Source organism: Lampris incognitus, chromosome 16 (genome assembly GCF_029633865.1).
Source record: "Lampris incognitus isolate fLamInc1 chromosome 16, fLamInc1.hap2, whole genome shotgun sequence".
Taxonomy (NCBI): Eukaryota; Metazoa; Chordata; class Actinopteri; order Lampriformes; family Lampridae; genus Lampris; species Lampris incognitus.
The window spans coordinates 37,191,491-37,205,203 of NC_079226.1; the positions used below are offsets into that span (position 1 = coordinate 37,191,491).

General features: G+C 48.9%; 1 protein-coding gene across 1 annotated transcript in view; it reads right to left on the reverse strand.

Moving 5' to 3' along the window:
- The window catches only part of si:ch211-168d23.3 (BRD4-interacting chromatin-remodeling complex-associated protein), a 28,872-nt gene extending 15,517 nt beyond the window's left edge, over positions 1-13,355 (reverse strand). Inside the window, exons 1-7 of the mRNA XM_056295446.1 lie at positions 13,315-13,355; positions 12,727-12,769; positions 12,452-12,517; positions 10,706-12,250; positions 9,063-9,293; positions 7,336-7,825; positions 5,744-5,901 (exon numbers count right to left, since the gene is read on the reverse strand). Coding sequence (XP_056151421.1) covers positions 5,744-5,901; positions 7,336-7,825; positions 9,063-9,293; positions 10,706-12,250; positions 12,452-12,517; positions 12,727-12,769; positions 13,315-13,355 — 2,574 coding nt within the window. The remainder of the gene's footprint in view (positions 1-5,743; positions 5,902-7,335; positions 7,826-9,062; positions 9,294-10,705; positions 12,251-12,451; positions 12,518-12,726; positions 12,770-13,314) is intronic.
- Between the last annotated feature and the right edge of the window lie 358 nt (positions 13,356-13,713).

Here is a 13,713-nt window from a genome sequence, read left to right on the forward strand (position 1 = left end):
GTCACCTCACAGCAAGAGGGTCCGGGGTTCGAACCCCGGGGTAGTCCAAACTTGGGGGTTGTCCCGGGTTGTCCTCTGCATGGAGTTTGCATGTTCTCCCCATGACTGCGTGGGTTTCCTCTGGGTGCTCCGGTTTCCTCCTACAGTCCAAAGACATGTAGGTCAGGTGACTCGGTTGTGCTAAATTGTCCCTAGGTGTGTGTGTGTGTGTGTGTGGGGGGGGGCTATATTGGACTGGCGGCCTGTCCAGGGTGTCTCCCCGCCTACCGCCCAGTGAATGCTGGGACAGGCTCCAGCATCCCCGTGACCCCAATTGGGATAAGCAGCTTGGATAATGGACCGATGGATGAATTAGAAAGCACCGGGCCCATATCCTATAATGGCAGCAACAACCTTTCGAATGGTCAGTTGGCTAAAGGCCAATGTATGCATTAGGAGCAACATGACATGGCCACCAACCTTTATCTTCTGATGTCACCAGTTATTTTACGTTTTGTCTTGATGCATGCTCAATAATCCAGGTAAGAAAATCCTAGAAAGTTGAATCAGTTCTCCTAGGTACAACGTTTATTGACAGATATGTTTCGTCACTCAATTAAGTGACATCTTAAGTCAACAACTGACTGCAGGTGTCCCCACCCTTATAAACAATACAGATGCATAACGACCAAAATCAACGATCAGTTTCATATGCAAATAAAGGCGTACCGCCATCTTACAATGCTGTGATTGCAAACATTCCCAAATCCTCTATGAATAGTACACATGGCCATTGAAACTTTAGTTAGTGGTCATGCCCATGTAACATATGGTGCTTGCATTCCGTAGCTGCAGTCTGTTCTGTCCCTTCACAGCACCCGTACCTCTGTCCACATTGCGCAATAGACAAGATGGCCCCCAACTGAGACGTGTGTCCCATTTTAAGTACATTACATGGTGTCAGAAGTGGGGTATCTAATAATGGCACAGATGGACTGAAACCAGACCCTGTAAAAATTGAGGCAGCACAGTACATGTCGCCACCAACAGACAAGGATGGTGTCCGCCGCTTTTTGGGCTTTGTAACATACCTGTCAAAGTTCATACCAAACCTCAGTGAAGAGGATGCTCCGCTGTGTCAGCTCCTCAAGAGCAATGTGGAGTTTGCATGGCATCTAACACAGCAGCGAGCTTTTGACAAACTCAAGGAGTTGCACACGCATCCTCCAGTGCTAAAGTTTTTCGACCCCGCAAAGCCTGTCGAAATATACTATGATGCAACACTGGACTAGGAGCGGTTTTGCTGCAGGACAGTCACCCCGTTGCCTTCTCATCCAGGTCACTGACTGACACAGAAACGCACTATGCCCAAATTGAAAAGGAGGTGCTCTCCATTGTGCAAGCCTGCATCAAGTTTCACAACTACATAGTTGGAACGCATGTCACAGTATACAAGGACCACAAGACTCTTGAAGATATCTTTAAAAAAATCACTGCTGTCTACTCCCATGCGCATCCAGAGAATGTGTCTTCGACTACAATGGTATGATTTAACAGTCAAGTACAGGAAAGGAAAGGACATGGAGCTACCTGACACGTTGTCCAGAGCACAGCTTCCAGAGAGCACGCTTAAGATGGATGGCCTACAGTATGTCTCCATGCTCAACTTGGTTGCAGTTAGCAACCAGAAGTACACAGAACTGCAGCAGTGCACAAAAGAAGCATTAAGCTGTCTCCAACAGACAGTTCAGTATAGCTGGCCAGAACACAGACGGGAAGTACCAATTCCTGTTCAGCCATATTGGGACTCGAGAAGCCAGCTTGTGTTATCTGATGGAGTTGTATACAAAGGACTATGTATAGTAGTGCCCCCTACCATGTGAGAACACATGCTAAGGCTTATACACCAATCTCACCTTGGGATAGTGAAGAGTAAACAGCGAGCCCATGAAGTGCTATACTGGCCAGGCATGAGTGCTGAAATCAAAGAAATAGTCAGAAATTGCAGCAAGTGCGCTGATTTCCAAAATAAACTGCCCAGACAACCACTCAAGCCAACAGAAACGCCAAAGCTGCCGTTTGAGGGGGTGGCATCAGATTTGTTTGAGTTTGAAGGAAAACAATATATCCTCCTAGTGGATTACTACTCAAAATGTATTGAAGTTAATGAACTGAAAGACATGCACAGTCGCACCACCATAGAGACTCTGAAAGCTCAGTTCAGCAGGCATGGCATCCCTGCCACTCTACGAACAGACAATGGTCTGCAGTATTCCTCAGAGGAATTTAAAGACTTCTGCAAGAGTTATGGTATTTCACACAAGACATCTTCACCACACACGCCACACTCAAATGGTGAAGAGCATGCAGTGCAAACTGTGAAGAGGCTTTGGAGTAAAGCACCAGACAAACACCTTGCACTGTTGGACTACAGAACTACGCCACTTGAGTCAGTAGGACTCACCGGCTCAACTGCTCATGGGTAGGAGGTCACGCAATAAGCTGCCTACTGCTCGTGTGCTACTCGCACCAACAGCCTATGACCCTCTCAGAGTAAAGCATCTACTGGACAAAAGTAAGGACATCCAAAAGTTCTACTATGACCGCAAGACAGAAGGCAAACCTCGTGTTGCCCTTAAGCCTGGGGATGAGGTTAGGATGCAACCCTATCCTGGCAACCACAAATGGTCCCCAGGAGTTGTAGTTAAACCACACAGTGCTCCGCGGTCCTATGCTGTGGACTGTGGGGACAAGGAGTACTGCCGCAACAGCCAACACCTCCGCAAAAGCACCGCAGCCACAAACTGTCCACGCCACTGGGTTCGGGATGACCCTTGGACTTAACTATCAGATTTGCCAACTGAGAAGGGACCACAACCTCCAGCTCTTCCTGAACTGCCACACTCACCACCACCTAAAATACTCAAGCCCGGCCAACTGAACAGCTTACTACTAGGTGGGGCAGAGGTGTGAAGCCTCCTGATAGACTGAATCTATAAGTGTTTGAGTTTGAGTTGAGGTGTTTTGAGTTGTTTTTCTCACCTTGAGAAAGTGAAGTGCTGGTACACACTCCTTCCAATTTACTGTGTGTAGAATCACATTTAGACGTAAACAGGTGTTTTAATTATCGACACAAGTAAAGTTCAATTCATGTTTATTTTTAAGAGCGGAGATGTAACACATTTCGTCTGCAGTCCGTAGCCGCAGTCTGTTCTGTCCCTCCACAGCACCCGTACCGCTGCCCACAATGCGCAATATACAAGATGGCGCCCAACTGAGACGCGTGTCCCGTTTTAAGTACATTACAGCCCATATTTGCATATGAAACTGATCGTTGGTTTCGGTCGCTATGCCACTACATTGTTATAAAGGGTGGGGACACTTTCACTCCGTTTACACGGCGACGTTTTCAACAAAGACGGTTAAGCACTGTTGCGTTTTGGCCGTTCGTTCACACGACAACGGCGTTTTGGCGGACTGAAAACGCAAACTTTTGAAACCGGGTTCCAGACATGGACGTATTAGTAGAGGATGCCGGATCTAAAAATGGCGCCTATTCATTCCTATGAGAATTGCTCGCCTGGCGCATACGGGCCGGAGAAGTTTCTGGCTTCCGGGTTCCTTCCGGCCCACTGAATATGCGCAGTAGGGGTTTTTTTCTTCCCAAGACTTCAAATATACCAACACATCAGCAAAGCCAGTATACTCTAAAACAACAGAGTAGGCTAAGAACAACACATCAGACATGTCGAAGACAACGAGAACGAAACAAGGAAACAGATATAGTAAATTAAAAAGAGATACTGTAGCGAATTCGGGGGACAACGCAACCACAGGAGCTGCCGCGGCCGGGAAGCGAACCCGTATCGCCCGCACCGCAGGAGACATCGCTAACCGCTAGACTAAAAAGTTCAGATTCGCAAGTCAGCGGCCAGCGTGTCTTCTTATCCATGCACGTTACAATACGATAAATAAAGCTAAAATGAAATAGGACAATAAAATATCCCGGGGGTTAAATTGCAGTAAAATATGCGCAGTAGTGTTACTCCCATCATGCCTCTAGGCTACGAGAACGAGCGAACCGGGTTCAGGTTCTGACACTAAGCTAGCGGACTTCGTGGATGCATAATAAGACTACTACGGGACTTACCTGCCTTTTTAAAAAAAAGCTGTGCAGCGCTACCGTTATGGATCATTTTCAATGTGTTGTGTAGTCGGTTTCATTCATTGTTCATGCATTGCAATACCACCACGCCACCAGAGGGCGCAGTAGCCTAATGATTGTTGCTGAGTGTAGTACGGTGCTGAGGGTGATGAAGAAGTGAGATAAAAAGAAAGGAGTTGAAAACGTACGGCGCTCGTCTCTTGCCTCGTTATTATTTTATAGCTATACTAATGTGATAAAGTCTAGTATAGGACACAATGTTATTATTTACACTTCTGTTTGTTTCTCACTGTTCACCCGAACAGCGTTTGTTTAGCCTAGCAAAGATCCTCGTTCCCGAAACACGCGGCAGCCGTGACGTCATGCAGGGACAAAATATTTTTCTGGGCTTTTTAATTAAAAAAAAAAAAAGATTAAAACCCTATGGCTTAAAAACATACAATACAACGGTGGTCTATGGGGAAAATCCGCAGGGGATCTTTCGCTGCCACACCGCGAGTGGAAAACTTTTGGAAAACTGGCTGCTGCCAGGCTGAGCGGTGGCGCCGTATCCGGCTCCCACTGTAATACAGCCATGGTCCCCGGGTGAAATCTTTTGAAAACGCAACCCCAAAACTAGCCAAACCGGATCCTGTGAAAACGGCGAAGTCGCGGCTCCGCTTCGCACATGCTTAGTTAAGTTTATTAACGCTCCTCCAGCAACGCGTAGAAACTCCACTTCATCGTCCGTCCAGACCCAAAAATTACCTTTTTTCGAGCCATCGTCCTGTTCGCTCGCCGACCTGAGAAGAAAGCGTTTGTGCGCAGGCGCGTGGAGTTACCGGGGCCCACCGGAAGTGCTGTCTACGACGAAGTGTCCCCGCCAACTACTGGCCTGGCATGCATACTACAGCGTTTTCAGTCGTTTTTTCGCGGATCCGTGTACACGCGGATCGTATCCAAAACGATGTCGTCACTCTGAACGCGGGGACTTTTTTAAAACGCAAGGGGAAAAACTTTCCCGTTTTGTTTTTTAATCAAGACAATTGTCGTGTAAACGTGGCCTTAGACTGAAGATGTAACTTAGATGAGTGATGGAACATATCTCTCAATAAAAGTTGTGTCCAGATGAACCGATTCACCTCTCTGTGGTTTTCTTACCTGGATTACTGAGCATGCATCAAGACAAAACGTAAAATAACTGGTGACATCAGAAGATGGAGACTGGTGGCCATGTAATCTTACTCCTAAAGCACACATTGGCCTTTAGCCAACTGACCATTCGAAAGGTTGTTGCTGCCGTTATAGGATATGGGCCCGGTCTTTTCTAATTCGGTCAGTAAAAATAATTCTCAACTCATGGTAGAGACTTCAGTGTCAGTAATGATGATTATACCAATGACATTATTTTATTATCATCATTAACATCTATATAGTATTAATCAATATGCAATATAATTTGCTGTTTTTCTTATATGCACTTTACAAAGTGGATGTAAGAAAGTAAGAAATTCATAACACAAAAACCTGCAAACAACTCTTTAGTTAAAAGATTTCTTGAATTAACATGTTAAGAGGTTAACTGACCCTAGTCCTCCACATAACATGCGGTGCTCTCACCCGGTTGCCAGTCTGCTGGTTTATTCGGATGGGAGGCCCCTGAGATGGCTCCCTGTGAGCCGAGGGCCTCTGGTCCTGGACACCCAGGGCTGTGGCAGAGGGCTGTTGGACATCGGGACTAAACACCTTGCCCTCTACAGCCAAGGCAGCTGTTGGCTCTGGAGAGAAGATAGGATAACATAAAGATAAAGGTAACACACGACATGAAAATGAAATGATCCCCTTGGGGGGAAATGGGTTATTTCAACAAGCTATAGCTAAAACAAGAGACAGGACCAGTTGAAGGTAATACAGCAATTAAATATGTAAAATGCTGGTTGGTGCTTCACAGTAAAACAATATGGCAAAGCAGATGTCAAAACAATGGCTACTGATGAAAAGGTACAAGTAATACAAACAAGGATGACGAAGGTGACAGAAAGTATAATGGTCACAATGGCCATGAGGATGGGGATAATTAAGATGAGGGTGAAGGTAAGTGTTGCAGCAGTTTGGTCTTTTTTTTTGGTATTTTTTTATGAATTCCATCAGATAATGATAGTGGAAGCAGACAGGAAATGGGGGGAGAGAGAGAGCGAGAGAGACAGAGAGAGAAAGGGGATATGCAACAAAAGTTGCCGGCTGGACTTGAACCGGCGACGGCCGTGACCTCGTGGTACGCGCTCCAACAATGTGGCTATGGAGGCGCCCCGTGTTACAGCAGTTAACACAAACATTGGGCCTCATTCATCAATCGTTAATATGTACAAATTTGTTCTCACACACCCATGGATTTTTTTTAGCTCTCAAGACTGTCTGACAGTCAGCAGCAAAGCCTGATGGTTATTTGTAATTCCTTCCCCCTAACATCTATTGTCTACCTCTTGCAACAAGCAACCACCTAGACTTGCAAAGACATCAGTGTTAGCCAACTGGTGGCTAAATTCAGGGGTTATCCAGGTTCTACACTGGTCTCTGAGACAAACTTCAGGGCTAAAAAGTTCCATGGGTGGCGTGGCGGTCTATCCCATTGCCTACCAACACAGGGATTGCTGGTTCGAATCCTCGTGTTACCTCCGGCTTGGTCGGGCATCCCTACAGACACAATTGGCCGTGTCTGCGGGTGGGAAGCCGGATATGGGTGTGTGTCCTGGTCGCTGCACTAGCGCCTCCTCTGGTCGGTCGGGGCGCCTGTTCGGAGGGGGGGAACTGGGGGGACTAGCGTGATCCTCCCACATGCTATGTCCCCCTGGTGAAACGCCTCACTGTCAGGTGAAAAGAAACAGCTGCTGACTCCACGTGTATCAGAGGAGGCATGTGGTAGTCTGCAGCCCTCCCCCGGATCGGCAGAGGGGGTGGCGCAGAGACTGGGACGGCTGGGAAGAGTGGGGTAATTGGCCATGTACAATTGGGGAGAAAAGGGGGGGGGGAATACCATGGGTGTGTAAGAACAAATATGAAGGTAGGAACGATTCATGAATGAAACCCAAGTTTACTCATGAGGGAGGATAAAACATTTGACAAGCCACAGGGAAAGAAAGAAAAAAAAATCATACAAATGCAGTTACATTTCTTGACATTCTGGGATTTATCTGCTGGCTGGCTGAACTCACTGCTTTGCGTGTGCTGTTGGACAGCTTCCTCTTCTCCTCCGTCAAAGAGGCTGGCAGACACGGTGAGAGGCTCAGGCTGCTGCCGAGGCACCGGGATGCTGACGGGAGGCGGGTAGGAGCCACTAAAGACGGACGGTTGGACCTGGGCTTGCTGATGATGATGGAGCAGAGGCTGGGGGGTCAAGGCCTCCACCACACTCTCTGGTCCAGGTGTGGAGAAACCAGCCGAAGCCGTGCTTCCCCTGTCCTGAATCTGACGGGAGGAGCACAGAAGGGGAGCATCCTCAGGCTCCGAAGGGGGCGGGGATGCCTCTACGCATTGGTCCGCCATCGCAGCCAGCGCGTCGGCCTGGCCAACGACGGCGTGCGTCTGCGGCCGAGTCGCTCCCTCGTTCATCTCTCCGACGGGTGAGGCGAGGGTTTCCACGGGCACTACTGGCAGAGCTCCCGCCAGGAGCTCAGATGGTTTAAGAGGAGAACTAAGTGCTTGCTGCAATACAAATTATTTGGAAAGAAAACAGACGGTAACTAAAAAAATACAACCATTCTGATGACCATCCTTACTGCCCAGACAACATTTTAACAGCAACATTGGGATGTCTCAAATCATTCTGGGCATTTAGTTACTTGATAAAACGTTTAACAAGCCATAGGGAAAAACAAACAGTCACACAAATGCAGCTACATCACAAAAAATAACCACTGTTAATGTCGCATCTGCATCAGCAATGCGGCACTTCATCAACAAATTGCTAATTTAGCAAAGCATTTTGGCTCTTGGACTCTCTTTACACCTGGTATATAAATACATGTCATATCCAGGTTGTATCTAGATGTGATTCAGATGGATTACAATTAAGCCTGACCTTAACACTTGTGTCCAGCAAGCACATTCATATCAGATTTCTTTCTTTTGACAAATGGCAGACCCCCCCCCCCTTTTCTCCCAATTGTATCTGGTCAATTACCCCACTCTTCTGAACTGTCCCGGTCGCTGCTCCACCCCCTCTGCCGATCCGGGGAGGGCTGCAGACTACCACATGCCTCCTCCGATACATGTGGAGTAGCCAGCCGCTTCTTTTCACCTGACAGTGAGGCGTTTCACCAGGGGGACGTAGCGCGTGGGAGGATCACGCTATTCCCCCCCTTTCCCCCGGAACAGGCGCCCCGACCGACCAGAGGAGGCGCTAGTGCAGCGACCAGGACACATTCCCACATCCGGCTTCCCACCTGCAGACACGGCCAATTGTGTCTGTAGGGACGCCTGACCAAGCCGGAGGCAACACGGGGATTCGAACCGCCGATCCCCGTGTTGGTAGGCAACGGAATAGACCGCTATGCTACCCGGACGTCCCCCTTTCTTGTTTTTCATCCACACATGTTGTTTTTTTAACAGGCATCCTACTGCCCGAGACGCCTGCCAAAGCTCTACGCGTTTCCTGGTTGTATCTGCTGGTTAAGCTTTGTTTTCATTTACTTGCTGTCCGTGGATTGTGTATAAATATAGATGCATTACATGTACACCCTGTTGTTAACTTGCCCTAGATACATCACTAACTAGATCCGGGACTAGTTTGGGGGATTCCCCTTTCGGTTCGTCGTCCTTTATAGCTGCATCTTATGCTTCTTCTTCCTCGATCCCAATACAATCTCACGATCAGAATCCATGTCTGTAGCCAAGTGTGAAGTCTTATTGCAAATGTTGAAGAGTTTGCCGATACTCAAACCTGTTGCAGATGCATAAAGTCTTGGTTCTGAGCCACGGGGTGAGTCCCCTCCTCCATTGCTTGGGTCAGGTCTGCCTGGGGCACCAGGAGTTTGGGTAGTTCCGCAGCTGGGTCGGGAACCAAGGGGGGTTCTGAGGGGGGCTGTGGGACCGTCAGCACAGGGGGAGAAGGGGAGCGCAGCCCTGCCGCAGTGGGCTGCATGGAGACATGCTGAAGAACATGCCCATAGGACTATAGGGAGGGATTAGCAAAGAGCTCACGTCTGGATCAATAAGTATTTACAAATACTAAGGGAAACAGAAAGAGTGCCAGAGAGTTAAAAAAAAAACCCACAGTGAAGCATTAGAAAATAACTAAAATGTACTTTTCAGTGATGGACACTCAACCGACACTATCTGGATCATCCTGATGCAGTAAACCCTGCTACTTCTACAAACAAGCAGGTAAAATTACTGCTTATAGTTTTTTTGCCAGAAGTATTTCATGCAGGACAGATGTATCACATGAACACTATTTTGAGTTTGTGAATCACATCCAGGTGTGGGGAGATAAAAAGGCAAGGCTCCAAGGCAAAAATACCACAAAATGGAAAAAGGGGTTCTGCTTTTCAATGTACAAGTGAAGTTTAATGATGAAGTAAAGGTCACAGAAGAAATCCGTCATATATGTGGCATGCCTGGTATAGGATAAAAAAAAGGTGAGCTACTAGGCACGCGATGTAGCTCAACCAAAATGGTCTTCATCAGGCTGTGCACGGGAATGAATACAACTAACACATAAGGCAAACAAGCAGATGAAGTTAGCTAGGGTGTGGCAACCTTACAATTTCAGAAACGGTAAATGGACTGCATTTTATACAGTGCTTGTCTCGTCTACCGACCACTCAAAGTGCTTTACAGTGTACACCTCACATTCACGCTGATGGGGAAGGCCGCTATGCAAGGCACCACCCTGCTCATCAGGAGCAGTTAAGGGTTCAGTGTCTTGCTCAAGGACACTTCGACGCGATCTCCGCAAGAGCCGGGGACCGAACCAGCGACCTTCCGATTACTAGACGACCCGCTCCACCTCCTGAGCCATGCCACCCTAAGTTTTATCAAACGGAATGATGGTGAATTTCAACTTGGACAAACCACATAGTGGATGAGTGCTTCTGGGCCATAGAGAAGGTGGCTTACAATCCAAGATGAGGTGACTATAATACCGAGCTCTAGGTTTCCTTGCCCTAATGAAATACACCTGTTTGTTTGCCTATATGTGTAGGTTAGAGTATTCAGTCCAGTGTGCTGCCTGATGACCGTTTTGATAGAAACGCGTTGTGCGCTTAGTACCTTGTCTCTTTGTGCCATCTATTAAAGATGTGCCACATAAAAGAATTATTTTCTCTGTGAGCCATGCTTTGTCACTAAACTTAATTTATATATTGCATAAGCTCCCTTTCTCCATTTTGTTGAGACTTTGAATAAGAAATGATAGCCTAGCTACAGTGGAGAGGATAAATAAGGACTGTGTTGAACCAAAGAAATATGGGTTTTTACCTCCATCTTTGAATAGATATCTAGCTGAAGACAGAAATCTATCCACATGTCAACTGAGTAAATTCATGTAGTCTATCTTTTGAGACCCCAGCTGCTGCATCTCACCTGTGGAAGTTGGTGAAAAGTCTCTTCAGAGCTGCTCCTCTCTTCGGGGGCCGCTCTCTCAGGCAGTAGCACCACAGAGGCCTGCTGGAGGTTTAACTGACCCTCTGTCACTCCAGCCTGAGGTCCTGGGGCCTGGGCAGCAAAAGGCAGTCCCTGTACCATAGGGGGGGCATTAACAATGGAGATGGAGGTCAGGTCAGAGGGCAGCACACCAGAACTGTTGATCAAAGTGATGTGGTTCCCTAAGGCAGGACCATGGACCAGGGTGGCGCTTTGCCCCTGCCCTCCCGGAGTATAGGTCCCCGCCAGCTGCGCAGGCATCTGGAAGACAGTAGGGGGCGCCGATTGTAGCTGCAGAGGTCCTGAAAGCACAGTGGCCTGGCGGAGCGCTAGCTGCCCAGTGGGGGTGGTAAAGACGGGGCTGAAGTTGAGCTGTCGGTGTGGAACAGTTAGGATCTGAGAGCCATCGACGAGCTGCCGGGTGGAGGGGGTCACCCCGTGGACCAAGGGCCCCTGGCGGCCAGGGGTGAGCAGCGGTTGGGCTGCGTTGACAGGCTGGGAGATAGTCACAGGGCACTGGCCTGGAAGAAGGAACTGGTTTTGACCTTGGAAGAGTCCCTGAGGCTGTAACACGAAAGAGCCGCCCTGGTTAACCAACTGCAGGCTGACAGGCTTGGGGAGCTGCTGCGTAGTCTGTGGCTGCTGCTGCTGCTGTAGAGGCTTTGGGCCTGGAGGCGGGGAGAGTAAAATATTTGGCGAGGGGTTCCCAGGGACAAACGCAAGACCCGGAGAGGGTTTCTGCCCAGACAGCTTGGGACTTATTTGCACCAGTCTGGGCTGAATGCTGATGGGCAGTTTGGGTTGGATGGGAAGAGGGGCTCGCTGCAGGACGATGCCTGGCGCTGCTGCTGTTGCCCTCAGGGTGGGGGCGATGAGAGGGCGACCGGTCAGGCTAGGCATGGCCTTGTGAATGATCATACTGGAGCCTTGGGCTGGGCTCAGAGAGAAGGAGGTCTCTGGGGAAGGAGCAGGGAACACGTTCCCGGGTAGGAGTCCCATCAGCTGTGGAGGGGCGGCAGGTTTGAGGGAAGGGCACCCAGGACCTACAGCCAGGAGAGAGGGCTGGGGAGGCTCCACCGCGGTCTGTGTGTCCCTGGGCAGTGCTGGCGTGACGGGTAAAGTCACTGGTTTGGGAAGGAATGGGACAGCAGGCGGGGAGACAAGAGGAGCTGGAGGATAAAGAGAAAGGGCGTCGCTAGGTTGCGCAAGACCTGCTTCTAGCGCCATGGTCTGCTCAGTGATGTCCGCTTCCTGGAGGCTCTGCTGAAGGATATCACACGCCACCTCCTCTTCTGCCTCCTTTTCCCCCTCTCCCACGTCCTTACCCTTGCATCCTGTTTCCACAGGAGCCCCCGAAGCCACCTCTGAGTCCTCGCCTCCCTCCGGTGACGACAGAAGGGCCTCCTCGAGGAAGGAGAGGTCCACACACCCCGGCGGGGGAGTGTCCGGGGAGTCTCTGTCATCTTCCAGCAGAGAGACGGGGCTCTGGAGGAGGCGCAGAGAGAAAGGCAGTGACAGCCAGAGAATGAGAGAGAGCGGGTAAGCAATAAAAACGAAGAGAAGGAGGGGGAAGGTAAATTGTCTTGATCAGAGGGAATTAACCCAAAGCGTTTACAGGCACAGTCAGATAAAAGGAAAACATTTTTTTGTGGGGAAAAGCTGCAGGCTGTGGATCCAATCACTCACCGGGGCATCTGGGAAGAGAGAGGGCTCCCCCGAGGAGGAGGTAATGAGCAGGTCGTCTGTCTGCAGCTGGTGGGTTGAAACCAAAAATGTAGGGTTTTTTTTAAAAAGGCTGGGATGGCATAGGCGCAGCGACTAACAAGCGAGGTGTAAATGTGATGAAATGAACACGACAGCTCTCCGTCAGTCCCACAAAGGCAAGAAATGTTTCCTGCTTGACTGTATCATCTACACCCGCGGTTTTTAATTCAGAAACTGTATTTTTGTTTTGGTTTTACCTCATTGGTCCCATGAAGGAAGTCATTCAGGGCTTGGGGGTCACTGTGAAGGAAAACAAGTGGGATGAGGTTGTTAACAGAATCGGTTTAATCACACAGCACAGGAATCACACAGGAAATCTCCACCGGTGCCCGACGTTGGCATCATGGTACATATCAACACAACTGGTACAAATGACCTCCACTCCAATCAAAGGGACGGTAAAGAACACAGTATGGCTGAGGGACTATACCTTTCCCTTGTGTGTGTCTATTGTTTTGCCCTTGATAAGCACACCTGCTCACTTAGAATGAAAGTACCACCTTAATAATCTACGGCCTGTGGTTCTCACTGTGGTCTTCATGTACCACCAGTACTGCTGGTTTTCTATTCTGCAAGGGGTAAAGTATATGTACCTGTTGTCCCAGGTCTAAAGCCTCTCTGATGGGAGGCTGGAATAACGTGCAACAACAGGTGAAATTAATTAAACTACCTTGCAGAACAGACAACGACCAGCATGAGAACCACTGAGCTACGGGATAATAGACATATCCAGCTGTGACTGGATAATAACCTCAACTGGTGCGTTAGGTAGGAGAGAGACTCACCATAAAACGTCAAGTAGGCAAGTCCCATCTTCATCCTCCATGTCAGCTGAGAGATAGATGTTAAATAAGGCACAGTCATGCACAGCACTTAGCAATGTATGTAACCATGGGACATCAACCCACCCACCCACCCATTCATCAACTCAGTCTACTCATAGTTAGGATTAAGCAGCTGCAGCTCTTCACCCATCTCTCGCTCAAATTCGACCGAACAACAGCTATCAAACGATCTCACTTTTTTGTCGTCGCCTGTGCCATGTGCCGAGGCTTGGACCGGGCCACGAACAGAACCTACTTCGTATGTAAAGGGCCCCATACAGATCGGGTCAGGCTGAGAGCTGGCGGCGGCCTCATGGGAGGTGTTGGCTGCGGCTCAGGTGCTGCGGATGGATGAACGCC